General features: G+C 34.8%; 2 protein-coding genes across 9 annotated transcripts; one reads left to right on the top strand and one right to left on the bottom strand.

Annotated features, from left to right (window-relative positions):
* Positions 1-64: 64 nt before the first annotated feature.
* On the top strand, positions 65-6,564 carry LOC118263539 (protein Daple). The gene is made up of 20 exons (XM_035575584.2): positions 65-280; positions 510-619; positions 1,113-1,190; positions 1,299-1,427; positions 1,770-1,859; positions 2,059-2,100; positions 2,270-2,339; positions 2,414-2,517; positions 2,608-2,785; positions 2,854-2,999; positions 3,098-3,228; positions 3,309-3,459; positions 3,543-3,725; positions 3,994-4,109; positions 4,201-4,448; positions 4,519-4,643; positions 4,724-4,845; positions 5,009-5,120; positions 5,229-5,468; positions 5,698-6,564. The coding sequence occupies exons 1-20, from the start codon at positions 247-249 to the stop codon at positions 6,457-6,459; spliced, it is 3,171 nt and encodes a 1,056-aa protein (XP_035431477.2). The 5' UTR covers positions 65-246; the 3' UTR covers positions 6,460-6,564.
* On the bottom strand, positions 6,541-16,341 carry LOC118263542 (myosin heavy chain, striated muscle). Of its 8 annotated transcripts, none has more exons than XM_050705397.1 (20): positions 16,167-16,341; positions 14,575-14,703; positions 13,985-14,070; positions 11,958-12,014; positions 11,620-11,710; positions 11,148-11,254; positions 10,809-10,995; positions 10,574-10,722; positions 10,344-10,465; positions 10,090-10,243; positions 9,772-9,954; positions 9,362-9,477; positions 9,174-9,282; positions 8,936-9,098; positions 8,341-8,480; positions 8,153-8,271; positions 7,762-7,879; positions 7,476-7,682; positions 6,874-7,117; positions 6,542-6,659 (listed from the first exon to the last, which is right to left on the bottom strand). In XM_050705397.1, the coding sequence occupies exons 1-20, from the start codon at positions 16,306-16,308 to the stop codon at positions 6,637-6,639; spliced, it is 2,646 nt and encodes an 881-aa protein (XP_050561354.1). In that variant the 5' UTR covers positions 16,309-16,341; the 3' UTR covers positions 6,542-6,636. The 8 variants fall into 8 exon arrangements, with proteins under 8 accessions (XP_050561356.1, XP_050561354.1, XP_050561350.1 ...); XM_050705393.1 differs by having other exon boundaries at positions 9,739-9,954; positions 16,167-16,335; XM_050705394.1 differs by having other exon boundaries at positions 8,936-9,086; positions 9,739-9,954; positions 16,167-16,335.
* Between the last annotated feature and the right edge of the window lie 4,384 nt (positions 16,342-20,725).

Below are 20,725 nucleotides of genomic sequence, written 5' to 3'. Positions count from 1 at the left end.
ACTTCTATTATAAACTATTTGAAGAGAGAACATGTATCTGATGGTACTTTGATATAGCTGGCTGGAATGCCTGCCAATATTTCTTCTTCCAAAACTTTATTACACAAAATGAAAACCACAAGTCATTTACTTTTGGAACGCATGTGATATAAATTTTTTGTAATTTTTGTTATAATTATTTATTATTTATTTACAACACGTACTGAAGTGCGTTCCTGGTAAAAATTTTAAGTCAAGCAGTGAATCATGTCACTATTGGTCACCAGTGAACCAAGGCAAGGTATGAGATGACATTCATCCAAGTCAAGTGGAAGTTGACAAGAAAATCATACAGTAGGGTAGAGCTTGAAGTGGCTTGAACTCAATGGGTACAAAAATTATTACGTCCCTCGCTAAAATTTTGGGCTACTTGTTAAGTATCTTTAACGACCTTTTGAGTAAAAGGTATTGTTTTTTAAATTAAATAGTACAAAGATCATGTTGATATTTCCTTTTCTTATATCTTACAGATTTGGTAGAATCGCCAAAAGGAGCAGTCCGGTGTCGAATACCACAGAGGTTGCCTACTGGACGGCTAAGGACTCAACCTAATAGACCCAAACCTTTAACAGAAATTACGGTAGGTATCATAGATATAATATATATTAATATTTCTTCTATATATAATATATAATTATGATATACTACTACGGGTCTTACACAGGTTCTGTCCACATCCTCTTATCCTTTTTAGACTTAAAGATAAACGCTGAAGTTTAAAAAAATATATTACAGTTTCGACTTTGATAGACTAAGAATTAATTCCCGGGATTCTCTGTCTTTTAAATCATTGAGTCTGATCATCATCACCATCTAGAAGTTTGAAAACGTCCGCTGCTGAACAAAGGCCTCCCCTTTAGTTCGCCATCTCGAACGACAACTATTTGTGTGGACGGACGTAGTAGCTGCCTGGATCTCACAATATAGAAAACTTAAGTACCTACTGAATCGACTCTGATGTTTGACACAGATCTTAGAGAAGGCAATAATTCTAAATCCCAAATGCTGCCAGATGTAACTAATCCACGCGGACGAAATCGCGGGCAAAAGCTAGTTATTACTATTTGTTTCAGAGGCCAAAATACGAACCAGCAACTAATCCACTGCCCCGGTTTCCCGCAAGAAACACTACGCGGCCGCGCTCTGATGAGGTCAGGTTTTATAATTTTTGAAAACAGTAGTTTATGTAGATATTTTTAATTGCATTTCCATTAGGAGGTTAGTTTTACTTTGACTTTAACGTAATATATTGTCGACAGTCGAGACCAAAGTCTGCGAATCGTGTGAAAGATGATTTGGGTATAGGAAAGAACGTGCACCCATCGACGCGGTCAGGTAGACCGGATCGCGAACGATTTTCTCTTGCTTCCAAAATGATGCCATTAAAGGTAAACTCTCGTTGTGTATTACGTTTGAGATAGGAATGTATTGATTATATTTATTTAAATTCAATACTTAAGTCAGTCAAGTGTGGATAGAGGGGTTAATGAAGTAATGTCTCCCAATGACATTAACGTCGTAACGATCAAAAGTGGTGAGATCGTCAAAAAAGGCTAAAACAAACATGTCTTATGAAAATGAAAAAAATCGAAGCAGGTGGGAAGTGGGGTTTTTGATTTTTTCCGCCTTTGTCCGTTCAAAGGCGTTAGTTATGACTAAAGGTCGGCTACCCCAAATGGGATAATTCTTATTATAATCATTGAAAAATAAATAAGTGTAAATTATTTCAGAGACCATCCACAATACCAAGAAAAATTATGGATCACGTTCAAAAATCATCGGCGAGGCCAATTATAACTGTCCCTATCTCTAACTCACAGGTACATATCAAGCCTTTTGTGCAAGTTAGTATAGATAACATAGTTCATTAATGATTTAAATTGGCTGTAGGATTTTTTTAACATTGTCCTTTCAACTTATTTGAAGATGTCAAACATGTGATTTAAAATGTTTTCACCCACAAACCAAAACAGAGCTTTTTTAATGCCGGAACAAACCTAATTATTTGGTTTTTCACAGAGAGGTCCACCTAAAAACATGCACGATGACTTACCAGATCAGGTAAATACATGAGATCACACGTAACATTATACTTTTGCTTTTATTTATTAGACTAGCTTCCGTCCGTAGCTTCGTCCACGTAAAATATTGACTTCAGTCAGATTTTTTGGTCCCATTTCCAAAACAATTTTACCTACCTTATACAGGGTTACATATATTTCATTTTCAGGAAACAATAGAGAAGCAGGAAAGGTGTGAAGATTTGGACGACTTGGACGGGCCGACAATAACTGACAAAGGTATAATTTTTTTCAGTCAAACAAATGTCATTGTCTACAGAAGATGATACTTCATTGCTATTGTTTTTACACAGACTCGTTATGTTCCCGAAGCGATAAAGTGGTCAAGCTTAAAGTAAGTTGGCAGGAAAACATTGTGCAGTTTGAAAAGATGAAATCTGATCTAAGAGAGCGTCAGGTATGCTTTAATAGAAAATTGTCTATAGAAATTATTGGTACCTTTCTATATATTTTTTTGAAAAAGTAATTATATGGTTTATGACTACAGAAAGCCATTATGGAGCTGTATGCATTGATGCGAAGTAGCCACCAGAAGATGACAGGACTAGGCCATAAGGTGACTCTGCCGCCTGCTGACGACCTGCGCATCATGAACGTCGCCAAGTTGACAGCAGAACAGTTGCTGCAGCTCTGCTCTGTCCCACAGCCAGATAAGCATGTTAAAGGTAATTTTAAGTATTTTACTTTTTTATAGTTATCCCTGAACTTTTAATAGGTAATAATTTTCATTCAGGTAGTCAATCAACAACTAAAGCACCAGCCATAGACTTAAACAAGTTGTATGGCATGCCAACCAAATTAGTTGCCACTTGTGAACAAACGTTGTTCAAGAGAAAGGAGATTATAGATTGGTTCGAAACTTTGAAAACGGAGGAAAAGGTACACAGATTTTATACTTACATAATGAATGCTGCATAATTATTATGCCTTCTAGAACCTTGGATAGTCGAAGACTGATCGATTTTATTTTATTTTAGGGTATTGGTATGCACAAACTAGCAAAGAAGATTAATGAATTCAATGCAGAGAATGAAATGTTAAAATGCTCTTTAGAACAAGCTAAAGGAGAATTTCTTAAAGAATTAAACGAAATAATAGAATTTATACGGTGCGTGTGCCTACAAAAATTCGTTTACTAATTTTATTAAAGGACATTTAAAACAATGAATTCGGTAATAATATTTACAGAAAAACAGCGAACGACACAGTCGCCCTCCAACTGCGCATAGAGGAGCTGACATGCGAGTTATCTGATCTTAATTCGCAGAATTCTGATTTAAGAAAACAAATTCATAATTCTGATCACCTGCGATCACAATCAAATAAAAATAAAGTTGAAGTGAGTTTGTTTTATGTATCTTAAAAAGTGCTAGGATAGTTACGTAGTATATCTATATTATTATTAACAAATATATTGAACAGGAGCTTGAAAAGGAACTCAAAGAAGAGAGGTGTAAGAAAATATTCATAAGGGACCGTTTGTCTCGAGCAGAAGGTCAAATAAAGATGGGAACAGAGCGCGCGTCGCAACTAGAAGCCGCTCTAGAGCAGGCACGCTCACAGACCTGGACTCTAGAACGCACCATTCAACAATTGCATGAACAGGTCCGACAATCTTGACTATAAATAAAATTGAAGTCTCTGTTTGTAATATTGAAATTACCGCTTTTAACTATATACATAGGAATATACATACGACACACACCTTAATCACATTTTTTTTAATGTTTGTTTCTGTCTATGTATGTCCCAATTTATATCAGAAGATAATATTATTATTTGTCTCGGGCAATAGCTAGTATTTATAAATTAAATAACTATTAAGTAGCCAAGGAACAAGCTTTAATATTTGTCTCTTTATATATTTTTTCAGAACCGAAAACTACAAACCGATTTTGATAACGAATTAAATAATTTAAGAGAATCGATCAGACAAAATACTATGCATTTGGAAGAAATCGGAGAAGCTCGTGAAAAATTACAAGCCGAGTAAGTTTAAGCTGCGTGTTCCCAATTAAAATGATTTTAACTTTTACAACTTGAAACTGTTTTATAATCTGATTTTCTTTGAATTCAACAGAAAGGAAGATTTAGAAAAGCGTCTCGGTGACCTGTCGAATTATTATAATGAATCCCTTCAGACTATAAAACATGATATGAATATGAACGTAGCCAAGTTAATAGAAGTTGAAAAGAAATACGAAGAAGAAGTAGAGGAAAGGAAAAAGGTCCAAGAAAGATTGGAGACAGTATGCACCCAACTTTCGGAGACAGAACAAAGAGCAAAAGATATGGTGAAAGAACTGGAGGAAACGAGAAATCAATTAAGTAAGCTTTGGGCGTTAAATCTTCCATTTCTAAACTTTACAAAATTTAATCTTTCTATAAACTGTTTTAGACATTGCGGTAACATTTGAGCAAGAGTTATCGGCAGCTAAACGAGATTTAGAAGAAGCAACAGCTGAAATTAAAGATTACAGAACGAGACTGAACGAACAAAGTGAAACGATAAAAGAGTTTGAGGTAAGTGGTGGCCTTTAATTGGTATTATTTTCATTAAATAACAATAAACTAAATACAATTTTTCACATCTCCACATACAGAACAATTTCAAAGAGTCCATCAGTTTAGAAGAAAATTTGAAAAATACTCTTATCAACAGAGAAGAGTACATTGCCGAACTTGAAAAGAAACAATCGTTGTTAGAACACCAATTACAAGAAAGGTAATATATATTTTTTAATACAAATATATGTTTGTATACCGTAGGTAATTTAATAAGGCTTTATACAGGTATATCTAAACGTCCTGAGTACATATACAATGTAGAAAAATATTAATTTATTTAGGTATATCGCTCGATATTAACACTGTTATTTATGTTGTAGCGAATGCAAAATGGGAACATACGAGGAACAGTTATCATCCCTTAAATCGCATATAGCAGAGTTGCAAGAAGATTTTGGTGAATTTGAGAGTCTTAATGAACTTCATGAAATGGTAAGCAAAGCAATAGTACTGTGATATTCCTCACTGAATGAGCTAGATTTAGATAATGACTTAAACAAAATATTCTTTTCGCCATGTAATACATTAAAACTTGTTTAGGTGAATCAACAACGGGCCAAATTACTTGAAGCAACTAGACAAAATGGAGAACTTGCAGAAGCTTTACAAAAGAAAGACATGGAGCTGGAGCGACATTTGGACACATTCGGGGAACAAGAACAGCTATTAGAACAAAGAAATAATGTTATAAAGATGTTATCAGAAAAAGATGAAGAACAAACCAATATTATTAAACTTTTAAGAACTAATTTGGAGATGAGAAATCAAGCAGATATTGATGTGAGTATAATGTGAACGATAACTTAGAAAAAGCGTGACTTTCCGACAGAGCGATAGGGCCAATTATAACCACTAATGCGCGTATTGTAAAGTAACCCTACTTACATACCGGTGGACTAAAATGTGCCGGTTTTAATACTTTGTTTGAATTTATTTTTAACTTATAAACAGTCTTTCAAGTAAATGGTTTAAAGAATAAAAGTAATATAACATATTTCTTTGTCAACAGCTTAACCAGCAAATTACAGACAAAAATGCAGAGATCCAAACTCTTCTTACAAATGTTGAAACGAGAAAGCAGCAAATATCTCAATTAGAGAAAATAATTTTGACGTTAGAAGACCAAACTCGAAAAGCTAGCATGCAAAGAAGAAGTGATCAAGATAAGATCAAACTGTTAGAGCAAAAAATTGTCGAATACGAGGCATACCACATGGAAAATAGGCACATTGAAGTTCCAGCTAATAATTTAGATAGTATAATAAAAATTCTAGAAGATGAGCTCGGAACTCCATTTGAACCATCATTAATTAATAAAGAACATGATTTTCTGACGAAAAAGAAATATTTAGCTGATCGTAGAAGAGATAAACTTGATAACTTTGAATGTCACAAAAGTATCAACCAGCCTAATTACCAAAACGACCACGAAGCGCTCCCTACTAAATTGGGCAACTTCGTTAAAAAAACATACATCTCAACAAATGAAGAACAATTCAAAGGTGACAATCTAGACCGTAAAAAAGCTATCACGAGTATTGATACACAGAAATGGGCGCCTCCTCCTGAGCCCAACATAAAAGCGTATGCCAACATGCATAATCCAACATTGTTGAAAGATAACATCTATCCACCTTTCAGAGGGCTGCTTCCAGCTAGTTGTCACCTTAAAGATAATTTGTTATCTAGAAATATACAATTATTGACCAGTAATCAACTACGTGACGAAAAAAAATGCAAGATGTTTAAAATTGCTGGACATCGGCTATGAGTGTTGTGATTACAGTATTTATGCGTTTATGTTGTACTGGTTAACTGTAGCATCAAAAAACGTCCTGTGTTTAGTAGAAATAAAATTTTCTTATGTGCGACTTAATTACACAATTTATTGACAATATAACATGCAGCGCAACTATTAATTTAAAAAGGTGGAAGCGTCATCGTTCTTTTAGGTCCACGTATGTCCTAAATCTGAAAGAGAAAATACTAAAATTATTATTGAACAGTTTACAAACATTTGGAAAGAAGACGAGTCAAAAATAATTTTGTCGAAAATTACATATATTTCACATAGGTTTTCACACATTTTCACACTCTACTCTATGTTAAACAACGAACGCGAGGAGGTTCAACATAAACACCGTCAATCCAAAATACATAAAGAATGATTGAGAGAATACCAAACTTGGATTTTTGATGGGATTCAATACTGATGGGTCCGCCGATCCATCGATTGTTGATCTCATAATTTCTCTCTCTAGTATAGCTCTGCGTCTCTCGAGCTGTGTGCGCACGCGCCCCTCGCGCTCCAGCTGCAAGCTCTGCGCGAGTACCGCGCTCTCCAGCCGCAACACGCGCGCCCGCTCCGCTCGCAGTGCGGTCCACGTGTCGGCTGCGCTTGCGCACACTGACGATAACGACCGTGACACCTATTGAAAGTACTAAACAGTTAATATTGTCTGCCCACTTTATGTGCCAATTCTATATCTAAGTATATTATATAGTCATTGTTCTACGTTTTATCTCTTGTTCTCAATTTCTCGCAACCATAAATTATGACTATTTTTACCTACCTGATAAATTTTCTAATGCGATAAATATCTAATGATGCAAATAATGTTATGCTAATCCAATCCATTATTTTATAACCAAGTAGAGGTCTAGGAACACTAACTGTCTACATACAATGACAAAACGATGAAGCTATTTGTAAAACAATTAACAGAATCGAGACAACAGTTTCGCCTCCGACAATGTCAGCTTGTAGCTCCTAAATAGTAATATAACCTCGGCATGAGCAGTCTCGTCTAGAGTAGGCGGGTCTGTGCGACCGTCCAGCAGTGCTGACAAATCCCGACGAGCGCGAATCATGCGCGCGAACAGATCAGCCGCGCGCTCGTGTCGCTCCAACATAAGCGCGCGGGAGGCTGCGGCCGTCACCAACGCAGTGCGTTCCCGGGACAGTGTCTCCACTTGCATATGCAACTCCAACAGCTAAAACAACATAAACGAAATTCAATTATTACGTAAAATACGGTTCATAAAATATTTTTTCTGTTACAAATTGTTAAACCTCTGTATGGAGTTCTTGATACGGGACTTCTTTCGCATAACCGTCATAATTCCGTAAACGTTTTACTTCTAGACGTAGGGCTGCGAGCTGGTTCTCATACTGTGTCATACTTTGCTCCCTGTAAATTAAAATTGCAAAATGACTTTTTTGATATTACGACAAAAAAGAAAGAACCCACAGTCGAGCAACAAAATTAATTGTGCGTAACTAGTTGACATCAGTACTATGTTTAGGAAATATAGCATTTTGTCAAAATGTATGTATGTATATTCTTTTCTATATTCTTTCAGTCGACTATTGCCTAAATGCCTTACAACTATTTACATATCGTTGGGTGTGCGACCTGTACCTAAGTAAAGTCTAATGAAACAGAGCTCTATATAGAACTTACATCAATTTTTCATTTTCACGTTGCTCTTCAATGACATGTTGCAACTTAGCTATCTTCTGTTCCCTATCTAGCAGTTCCGTTGCGATTTTTTCCTGCACAGACTCTGCACCTTCTCCTTGCTAAAAATGTATGAAAGATTATTTAACGAAACCAGTATCTTCATTTAAAATTACAATTCAATAACTTACCGCTATTCGAGACAAGGAGTTCAAAAAGTTATCTTTATCTGCTCGACTTTGTCTAAGTTCTTCCTCCACCCTGGATAATGCCACTCGAGTCACTTGAAGTTCCTTCCATATTTCAGTTTCTCTATCAGATGGTTCGTTTTCTGTAATATAATTAGTTGTATAGATTCATTACGTGATTTCATTACATGTTTCGGATTTATGCCAACTGGGAAGCAAAAGACCAGGAGGCAGAATCAATGCACACTCCCTGGAAATTCCTGGAATGCACGGAACTCAGGTGCACTCCCTTCTCGATTCAACTGGTGACTATATTCAATGTATTCTGGGGTCATCATAATTTTGCATCATCAGTCATGCAGTTTATCGCCTGATATTTAAATCTTGAAATAATTATTTTACTGCCGCACTCAGCGTTATTTAATGATTACTTAACCCAGTCCTTAGCAATTGTTTTTAGAACAAAATCGTTACTAAGGACTATTTTAAGTAATCATTAAATGTATCTGGAGTACGGTGGTTAGCCGCATTGTTAGTAACAGTACAAAATAATTGCCTCACATACATAATTACTGCCTTAAAGTTTACTACAACTTACCTTTCAAAGGCACATATTCGAGGCAACGTCGACGCTCCATATCTACCAATCTGACAGAGCGTTCTCGCAGCGCTGATAATTGCTCTTCTAACTCTTTAACTTTCGCATCCAATTCAGCGACACGGTTTTCCGTCGCTGCTTTAATTTTCTCCTGTGCAGAGATCTGGTTTAAATAATGCATCACAATAAAGTCGTGTTAGTCAAACTTTGGATTTAACATGACCCGAAGGCTTAGCACCTGTTCCGCTACCTTCGCCTGGAGGGACTCGGCGCGTGCACGTTGCTCTGCTTCTTTGGCAGCCGCAGATTTCTCCGCCAGTTCAGCCTGCTCTCGGAGCTCCTTCACCCTGAGATTTTTGCGTCATCATTTGTAATTAAATCAGTAACTTTATGCATTTATTCCACAATATGCATACTGAAAAGAACCTTAACTCCAAAGCATCTCTTTGCCGTTGAAGTGTTTCAATCGTTATTTCTCCCGTTTTCGAAACTTCAAGTAACTTCTTAGATCGTGCATCGTAGCTAGTCTCCCGGTGACGATACTGAAACAACATACATCCTTTCAAATTAACTATAATGTCCTTCGAAAAAAAAACTAAAAATATTATTCCGAATTCTACAAAACTCCATTCGAATTCTAAGAAACCACTAAAGAATTTCGTAATTATTCTTTTCACGATGCTATAGTGGTTTGGCGTATAAAAACGTCATGATCAAATCTCCAACTAAAATAAGATACATTTGCATATTTGGTAAATCGACCCCTCAGAGTGGGATCGTAATGTAGAGTGTTACAACTTCACTGTCGTATTTGTATGTTGTGCGAGTCTGTTTACGAGTTGCTCGAGGTCTTTGTGTTTTTTGCGCGCCGCCTCGAGTTCTGCGCGCGTGTCCTTGAGCTGGCGCTCTAGCGTAGCGATGCGCGCGCGTGCAACTCTCAGCATACTCTCCGCAGCTGAAACTACTTCCTTCAGAGCTTCACGGGCGGCACGTTCCTTCGACAGCTCCTCACATAAGGCCTGTGAAGATTTATACCAATCATTCTACCCAAATAATTTTGTTAAAATATTAAATTAAATTTTTGTTACGTGACAGTAAAGGAACTAGTTCCAAACATTTGAAAAATATCAATATTTAATCAATCAATCAATGACCTGATGGTTAGTCATATTTTCCAACTGTCCAACTTCCTTGGTATCATCAGGATCCTTTTTAGCATAATCGTCTATCTTATGTTGCAGTACCATGTTCTCCTTATGAAGGCGTTCAATTTTCTTCGTCATTATTTCTCGATCGATCCAAGGAATCCTAAAGCATGTATACAGGTTATGGCAAGGGCTTGCCGAATGGAATACTAAAATATTATAATTAGAAGCAGCAGAACAGATGAAGACTACCGCTCACGTACTTTGCCAGCTCTAGAGAGTAATTAATCTTAGCCTTCAAGTTTTCTGCAGTGCCCGCCACCAATCGGTGTAGCTTTTCCGTTTCATTGTCAAATTCCGAATTTTTGGTTTTCCACTCTAAATTCTAAAACATTAAAGGTATGCTTAAATTTTTATGTATATTCGAACAATATTTTAAACGCGAATATTTTAAATATAGGTATAATGATTTATGATGAATTTATTTGCTAACAGTAAGGTAGGTAGCTCGATCATTGCGGTGTTTGCCTCTCAATACATTGAGAAGCTCTATCCGTCGTGCCATTATCTCCGCACTAACTGCTAACATTTCTTCAGGAATTGGGTTTAATTGTGCAGTTATCTGTTGTAATACATGTGGACCTGAGGAAACCAAGGATAGATGTATTTATATAAAAACAAGAAACAAAAATTATTCGACCTTTTCTGGTCACATTTTGATAGCTCACCAAAAATTCCACTTATCTCCGAATGTAAAGGCAATTCGAGATCATCGCGAACGAGCAACAGCAGATCATGCGCCGGCCAGTTGCTGACAGAAATTATACGGACTTCGCCGAGGGAATCGTCAGTATGAGGGACCCCTGCACGTAACTCCAACTCCTTCAGTTGAGCGTAATTTTCCAGGAGAGCGTTCTGGAAAGCCATATTTTCAAGAAAATTGATTCTCTTATAATCTATAGTGCTTTGCTTAAACAGAAAGAAAGAACAGCACTCACAGTCCTACAAGGCATATCTGGGACCTTCAACTTTCATACCAAGTACTTCATATTAGTTAACTTACTAACCTGTTGAGTTATTAAACATTTCCGCAATTTTAGGAACTCTCGTTTCTTCGTTGATAATATCCGCATCACTTTCGTTATCACGCATTGGGGCATGACCAGATCTTTTTCTAAAAAAAGCACAATTGTCATAATATAGGTACCGGTATGTACAGTCTACACAATAATTTGGTGTGTATGTACGAAAATAAAGATTGACTCAGTACAGAGACAGTAACCATTGGTTGACCACAAAGCCGACCGGCCAAGAAGATACGGATTCATTAAAAACGATATAATTCAGTATAATAATACTACCTAACCTACTGTCTTTGTACTGACTATATCAATATATATCATAATTTCTCACCAGCATATCTGTACAGTGTACAGTGTAGACTGACTGTGTTCTGTGTAGACTGTACGTACATTGGTCAGCAGTATTAATGATTGCAAGCTAAGTTTATTTCTAAAAAAAATATATTTAAGTTATCACCGTCATTATCCATGATTGGATACGGCTGCAACATCCCATCCGTCGCCGAGGCACACATTGGCGGGATTTGCTCTTGTGACTTTTTTTTATTCTGTTTTATTTGTACAAAATAAAGTTAAAAAAATAATACAAATATAAATATTTTACAAAAAAAAAAGAGAATAATTATTATAAAACTACCTTAATTTGTGAAAACATAAAAGGAAAACTAAACATTGTCGATTTACGACCAATAACATTTTGTTATTGTTGATAAATTTTCTATCGTAAGTCATATAGAATACAAGAGTAATGAACAAAAGGTATTTTAGTAATAAATAGTAAAAGTATTCACTCACAAGCGAACAAGGTGATAAACTCTGACATCTTCTGTCTGCTGGCTTCTTTGGAGGGCTCTGGAAATTATTACAAGCAACTAACAAAAGTAAAAACAAACATACAAATGTAAAGTACGAAATATACTATATTATGGAAATAAAATTACAAACTAAAGAGTTCAGTAACATGTAACATGCATAATGAAATACCGAAACTTCATAAGCAAAAAAAGAAGTACAATGATTTAGGCTTCACTGACAAAAGTATACAAGGCTGTGTTTTAGATTATTTAACTTCAAATCATTTTAAATACATTTCTTGCTTGGCAAAACCGCGATCTAGTGTTTCTTATTATAAAATGGATAGGCACCTAAAGGTACAACGAGAAAGTTTCTTAAAAATATGAGAAAGCAGCAAAAGGTGGTTTGCTGTGTTTAATAAAAAGTAAAAACTAAATGTAAAAAAAGCAACACCGCAAACCATTTCACTTTAACCTCTAGACTTAAAAGAAACGGAGAAAGCAATCACGCGCGAAACAAAATAATACTTAAAAGAAATACTCCAAAAGTTGTCACGAATTTAAATATTGTTTAAAACTCAACAAGCACAGCCCTAAATGTTCTCAAAACATTCGTTATCATAACATTTTTCTCGGAACAAAAAACCAACAAATAGGGACTGTTGTGAACGCTAACCGGAGGTAACATCTCTGACAGGAATTGCTTTTCTGAGAAAATTCAGTTATAATAAAAGGGTAAAGTAAAGTAAACTGTTACCTAGAGTGCACTTTATTAAAGAATACCGTAACTAAAAACCAAATTGATTATTAATTACAGAAAAACCCTAGTCTATGTATCACTTATTTTTCTAAACCTAATAGGCAATAGCCAATTTCAGTACAATTTTAACTTGAAGGCTATTCTCAAGAAAATATGTGTGAAGAAAGTCTTGTAGAAATGAAAATAGACTAGCATAGTCCTCGCGAATTTGTTCGCACGATATTTAAAATAGTAGCACAGACTGCCAACCTTCGTCAATAAATAAGCTAATAAAAGCAAAAAACGGACCGAACGGCTGGAACGAACAGTTCCACACATACAAATAATCTCATTGAAAAACATATTTAACTAATTTGAAAAATAATGATGATTCACGAATGAAATGCACAATTTTGTTTTGATCGAGATACCGCACAAGACATTATGTGCGTCGTGGCCTAGATTCGTGCCTAAATCCATCCATACTGTTTTTTAGCTATCATAATATTTTTGAAGTAGTAGAAATCCGCGCCGGTGCACAGCGGACTTTTTTCAGCTTTTAAAGAACGCGAACTAGCCCACCACGGCACCTATGGGTGTGTTTAAAAACATGCAATTTCACATACACCTCATATCGTACCTACATACATTTACCCAATATTTTTGATACCAAGCAAACAAAAATTAATTTCTGTTATCGGGCCCAAGTTTGCCACCAGAATTTAACGATTTAGTATAGCCTAACATCTTTTTTTATAACTTATTTACTTATAAGTAATACTTGTATCCAGCTTTTAATATTCTGATAGTAGGTTCATATTTAGATGGACAAGACCTTAAGCTTAATTAATGTCATCTGATAAGTCCACAATAATAGTTAGTAGCCTTCATTGTGATTCATGTTTCCAATCAGTATCATAACCTAATTATAAAACTGTTGATCAAAACCATCTCTCGGAATATTAGTGGAAGTGGATAGTAAAAACTATTGGTACCTATTGACGGCAAAAATTTACCTGATTTTACTCCAAAGTGTAGTGTCTGGATGAAGTTTTTGTTAAACTCCATACAATTATTTTTAAAAATCTAACGTTTTTCAATGGTGATCAGTTATTAATTTCGGTCGTTAATCTATATGCTGAACATTGAATACAGAACATTTTCTAAAGAACGCAATGTAATGATTGGCTTCTCAGTGTCTAGTAAACTATTGTTATAAAAGACGATATTAGATTTCTAATACTACGTAGGTGTGGTATTAAATAATGAATGTACAATATCAAACTAACTCTTGGCCGTGCTGCAACAGGGCTGACGGAGTGTGCCCTCTTGTTGGTAGGTCTTACGGGTCGCTTCTTCGCACCGTTATCGTTATCTACACAAATAAACGCTTATATTAATGATATCCCCTTATCAGCTACTTATTTAGGCATTGACTTCAATGCCCTGGCTATACCTACATTAAGGAATTCTCAAAAATATATAACTTATCATAATATATTCAACTAAATATTTATTGCATTTGATTAAAAAATACTTCTATTTTCTGGATTTAAATACTATGGCGATCACGATATTTTTCATTTAACTTACCAAAATGTAATCATCAGAAAGTTCCAAAGAATTTAACTTCTTAGTATTCTCACATTCCTTGTGAGAGGAAAATTAAGTATTTATTAACTACTAACTAAACAAATGAGTCACATTAAGCATGAACAAATTAGAAATATATTAATATTGTGTTTGTGGTGTTTACCTTTAAGTGAATGTTACACTTTATTTTTGTTTGTTAATAGTTATAAGTATGCATTAGTGTAAACATTCGTTGGTGAACCTAATAAATAAATAAATAAATAAACAAAGTAAATATAAGACTTACTTGGCCGCACATAGTCTTCAGCTGGCGTGAGGACATCTTGGAGTAAGCTGGCTAGTTGCTGCTTACCGAGGGGACGCTGACGGTTATGATTGAGTGACGCTTGATTTGAATTATTCGACGGTGTTGCGTCTGAATATAAAAACATTAATTAATTAATTATATCATTGTTCACATTATCATAGCATCCACTGCAAAAATATTACCTCACTAGGAGGTGATTCCTAAGATTTCCTAAGGTGGTGTCTCTCTATTTCTACACTAAGAGACCAAATATATGACCAAATAAATATACCAAATATAGTGTTTGCACGATATTCTTGAAAAGTGGCTTTATGTTATGTCAAACTATGGTTTCACCTATGGAATTATAAAATTATGTAATTTATACTTTCCTTAAGATTCCAATGGTGGAAACTTTATAAAAATCAGTGGTGGTCATGGAGGACTTTTATATTATGCTGGTGTCATAATTATAGGCTACGATAAATTTACATTTGAACTAAACAGAATCAAGTCAATATTGCACAGAGCTCTATGTACCTAGTATATCGTAGGTAGATTCCTGACTACCTGGTATAGCAAATTACCACAAAATATGCTTCAGTCTATGTTGTTCCAGATACATTTATATCTTGACAATTGACATGAGTATTAAGTAGATATCTTTGTCCTCGGATTAGCAGATGTAATAAATAAATGTAAGTAAGTATATCAGTAATCATTGAAAACCAAGGTTGTAAACAGAAGGTAAGAGGCGATTAGGAGTCTATTGATTAAAGGAAAAATAAAGAGATATGTTGTAGGTGTTTTTTTAATACAAAGCAAATATCGTTTACTGTTATGATAATAATAGGACCTCACACTATCTCTTCTTAGTCCATCAATAAATTCACGTCTCTCCCCTCCCGATTTCTCCCTCCTCAGGTTTCATTTTTGTTTTTGTTACAAATAAGCCCTTAGGTGTCCCCTCGTTACCATGGTGAATCCTATTTGTTTTACATGGTGATCCACATTAAGTGAGCCAACGGCAAATATTATCCTATTCTTGCCCTTGATTTAGATTGAGATTTTGAAAGAAGAATATAAAAAGTTGTCTTTGACTCCTTAATTGATTAACTTTAAATCAGATTTGTAGTTGACCCATGCGTTCATTAACCGCCATCTTCAAGTTCGCTAGACGTCAGCAGTACCGAACCCAGCAGTGAGACCGTCGAAATTTCCATTCATAGATTTTCCACTTTATTGAAAAAACTTAAGGTTGAAAATCTATCAAAGTAATTTCCGACGTAGCACACGACTTCCAACCCCAAATCAATAAAAAGCTTGAAGATATTAACTCTGTGAGATTTAGAATTATAAAGTCCTAGCTTCACCCGCAAATAAAAAGTAGCCTATGCCTTTCCAGACCACAATCTACCCCTGTTCTAAAATTCATCCTGATCCCTTCAAACGTTTTGATGTGCAGGGATAAGAAACAAATATACAAACGTTCGCATTTATAAAATAAGTAGGATTTTAAACCGATTTGTTTTATTGGAAGGTTAAAACTGACCAATTTTATTTAGATGTTAGGTATTACAAAAAATGGATACCTAATACACCGGTGGTCGAGGGCTGCGACGATTTCAACATATTACAGTATTTTTTATATTTTTGCAGACTTTTGATGTAAATTCTATTGTACTTGTAAATTTTGTAACTATCCTTTGATTGATTGACACATTTTTCCACCATGTTTCCAAACTGTATTGTAGTTATGGCTTCGCAATGAAGAGGTTTTATGCTTGTCTATGTTTTATTATGAGGTTTTAATTAAACAGTCATTAATATACATGGACCCGGGACCCCGGATGCACAGCATGCTTCTCGCCTTGCTATAAAAATAAGATTATATAACTTGTAGGTAAAACCTAGAATAAGTGTCATTGTGATGAGAAATAAGTAAATAATTTAATTAATATACCTGCGAGAGTCATCGAAAGTGGAATGTTTGTATGATTTTACTAATAGTTGAATAGATAATATTTCAATTTCCTGGAATACTTACTACAGTACTATATACTACAGCAAAATATATTTTATCAAACATACATAAGTGTACTTATTACATCGACATTGAAAACTATTGACATTGTGATACTGGAAGTATCAAAAATCCTTGCAAAAAATATAAAACGATTACAAACAACTCTATCAATTTAAAGATAACCTCATGTAATCAATTTTATTAAATTTAACCATATTATTCGAATTATGAGACGTATTTTAGATCACTTTACTTATTTTATAATTTTGCACAAGCAACATTATGTAGCAACTTATAACAACTTTTACAAATGTAACTAACAACTTTATTGAAATAAATTTTGGTATAAAACCTCCTTTCTTCATGACATTAGATTATAGGTACTTGCTCAGGAAAAAAAATGTCACTGTCGTTTCATGAATTACATGAAGCACGAAGTAGGTTTTCTAATTTATCATCGATACCAGTAGATATTATATTGAAATAGGATTTTATTCATGAAATTGAATGAAAAAGAGAATAATAAATTTAAAAAGCTATTTATGTATTCATTTAGAACACTATCTTTTTTATAATTATTATCATTAAAAAAATAATACCTCTAAAAATACAATCAGTCTCAGCGTTTGTGTGAAGTTATCTAAAAAATAAGTATTCTATACCATTTTGTCCTGAGACAAACTGAACCTTAGTCTTGTCTTTATAAGTCTTTTTAAGTATATAAGTGAATAAATCTACAAACAGTATTTGAAGAACATACATAAATAATAGCTAATAATCATCGACGAGCATAAAGTGTCTACGACTACATAATATTATGTTGGGAACTGCTACTCAAAGTACAGGTAATCTTGTTTCGTCATTAAATAGGTAGATAGATAGTTAGACTTAGTAATAATTTAATACTAAGGGATTATATTTATCTTTGACCTAGTTTAGAGAGTACAAACTTATGTAGTAAACAAATTGAACACATTGACGAACGTTTCATGTCTTATATACCTAGTCCAAATTCAGTAGATCATAGTAAAAAATAAATGTAAAAGGTATCGATGCATTGGATTTCCACTTTTTGATATCCTTATAACTCTATGCCCTAACGACTAAACGTTGGATAATTATTTGGGTATTCTATGCTCTCGTATATAATATTATCTATTCACGTGTATTGCTAAGTCTCGTATTTCAATACAAATGACAAAAAAGAACGTAATAGTAAAGCAGTTCTGATTCTACATTTTCCTATTGCCCGCCTTCTGGTAGGTACTATAATTGAACAATTCCTTGAAGTATAGCAATCATAGTGCTCTGCTCTTCTTTATAAGTACCTGTGCTAGCTTCTTTCGTTACGTACCTCACTTCGTTCTAAAGCCAATGTACGCTGAAGTGGTAAAACATGGCGAGCACACACTACACAATAGGTACAAATATTTGCTTCCAATTGATTCAGTAGCAAATAGTAACAATGTATCTACTTACCTTTAATGTTTGACCTACTTTTCTTCACCACTTTTGTTATGAGACACGAGTAATATGGCTATTTTTTATGGCACAAGTCCGCCACAGCCTCCTTTACCGCTGCAACTCCTGTAAGCCAGGATCTACAGTGGATACAACCATGAAAACACCGGAACAATGTAATATGTAGCGTTAGATTATCGCCAAAAATAAACCAAGACCTAAAATCCGAGTAAAGCGACATAACACAGTATGCGGCCCCCAATTCTAACCATGTTTGTCTCATATGATTTTGATTTCGAAACCCGGAATTCATTTCATCCATTCAATGGTGATCCGATCCGATCCGAAAAGAACATTTTTTATAAGTTCCCTGCCAGTTACTCTAATATACTACATGAACATTTAAATACCTAAAATTAAACATAACACTACTTCCTATCTAAAAGACCTAGATATTGAGTCTATCGATCAGTCGCCATTAGCAGCTCTCTTTTAATAAAGAGGCGCAATTATTACGTGCTTTATATTAAACAGAAAGATAACTGTCACACTCAAAAAACTTAATAACACTTTGCCCGACATGATAGTCAAACAAAGGCCTTTATGTTGTCTGTCGTGTTTACCAAAAAACAGTTTCAAATTCAAGTAAATATGTAACTATACCTAATACGGTTAAAATTCAAATTTCTTGGTGATGAAATCATTGTTGCTTAATTAATTACACTACTTAATGGAAAGTAACACTTTCGACGTATCCAATACTATTACGATACGCTCCATCTTAATTTGCAAATGCTTCGCTTCGGCCAACATCCAAAACTAAATGACCATAATCGTTACGGCTCGCCTCTTTAATGTGTATCAAATGTAGTCGAATCGAATCACGAACATACTAACTTAACACTTATACCGACTATAAACCCATATTTATACATTAGTATCCGATAAACACATTTAAAGTAAATATTTGTGTAACATCCATATCCAAATATTAAAATAATGATAAAAATGGTTTCGAAATTCTCCTGAAGAGGATTGAAGTCTCTATTAGCGTTGATTTTCTGTGTCATTGTTTAGTAATATTATGTTAACGATTAAGTAAATACTTGGCTAATCGGGACTAGCATTTAGAAAAAGTAGACCAATATTTATTTTGTAAATTCTACCTAAATTATAAGCTCTTAATAGTTTTACGTGTTGGAGAGCCATGCTTCGGCACGAATGGGCCGGCTCGACCAAGTGATACCACGGCCTCAGAAAAAAACCGATGTGACACAACACTTGCGTTATTTGAGTGAGGCTACCGGAAGCCCAATTACCGCTTTCCCAATCTTGCCAATTCCCGATTTTACTAACAAACAAATTCCTAACCCCAAAAGGCCAGCAATGTACTTGTAACGCCTCTGGGGTTTCGACTGTTCATGGGCGGCGACGATTGCTTACCATCGGGTGATCCGTCTGCTGGTGTACCGGCTTATACCATAAAAAATAGATCTAACTCTCATGGATCACGATGTTATATACAGAGTCGAACATTTTTGTTTACTTAGTAATGTATACAGCTATGCTGAAAATATCAGCCCTGATCTTATTTAGTGATCCCATTATCAAAGAGCTTATGTATCGGTTTTATACATAACTTCACAAATTCTTCAAAATAGATTCCATATTCTTGGTCGGACATAAGATAAAATTATGAAACATTATAATATTTTTAAAGGCACTTTACGAAGCATGCTTATAATAAATCCGTCTGTGAGTTATCAGATAAACGAAACGTGCCAACAGCACCGACGCGTCATTATAAATACCTTCGGAAAGAGAATGAGAAATAGAATTAGAAGCAGATGTTAGAGATGTAGAAAAACATTTAGGTAGATCTGAACAAGAATTTAATCTATAGACATTTTGTCTGGCTCACGTAAAAGTGATCAGATAAAACCAATGAAATCTACTTATCGAGTAGAGACAGTCAAATAATTACTATTTTAGATATTATTGCATTCTATTGACCAGTAAATGTATCACCTATTATTTCTTGAAGCGCTAGGCAGAAGTTTCCTTACAGTACTCAATCGTTTTTCGCCGGTAACTACAATTACTTCAGCTCCCACGCAACTATCTTTAATTATTTTGATTAGAAGGTATTTTGATTAAAATATGTTGAGTTATCGACTCAAAAATCATTGCAATATTTCTAGTGCAACATTCTGTATTGAAAATTTGAAATGCAGCACCACCCACCCCTCCCCACTATTAAAAGCTGCGCAACCCGTTGCTAACGACCTTTGACCTAGTTCTGTCTGCAATGCTATCTAGTTTATTGGTTTTGAGCCGGTCACTGTGCATTCGTGTTTCATTCTCAATCAACTGAAACTTGTGTGTATTTCACTATTTAATGAACATTCTATTTTGGCCCTTATAACCAAAACTAAATGCGCAAGTTTTACGTTTATTTTTGTTGTATGTATGTTTGTTACTCCTTCACGCAAAAACTGCTGGACGAATCTGAAGAAAATTAAGCGTACAGATAAATTAAAGTCCGGAATAATGCATATGCTACTTTTTATCATGATAACCCGAGTAAAGCCGCTGGCTAGTCATAGCAAAATATATAATATTTTATAATGTAATAATTCATTTTTGCACACAGACCATTGTCGT

The sequence above is a fragment of the Spodoptera frugiperda genome, chromosome 27, assembly GCF_023101765.2.
Source record: "Spodoptera frugiperda isolate SF20-4 chromosome 27, AGI-APGP_CSIRO_Sfru_2.0, whole genome shotgun sequence".
In the NCBI taxonomy this organism is placed as follows: Eukaryota; Metazoa; Arthropoda; class Insecta; order Lepidoptera; family Noctuidae; genus Spodoptera; species Spodoptera frugiperda.
This window is presented reverse-complemented; position numbering and strand designations above follow the sequence as displayed.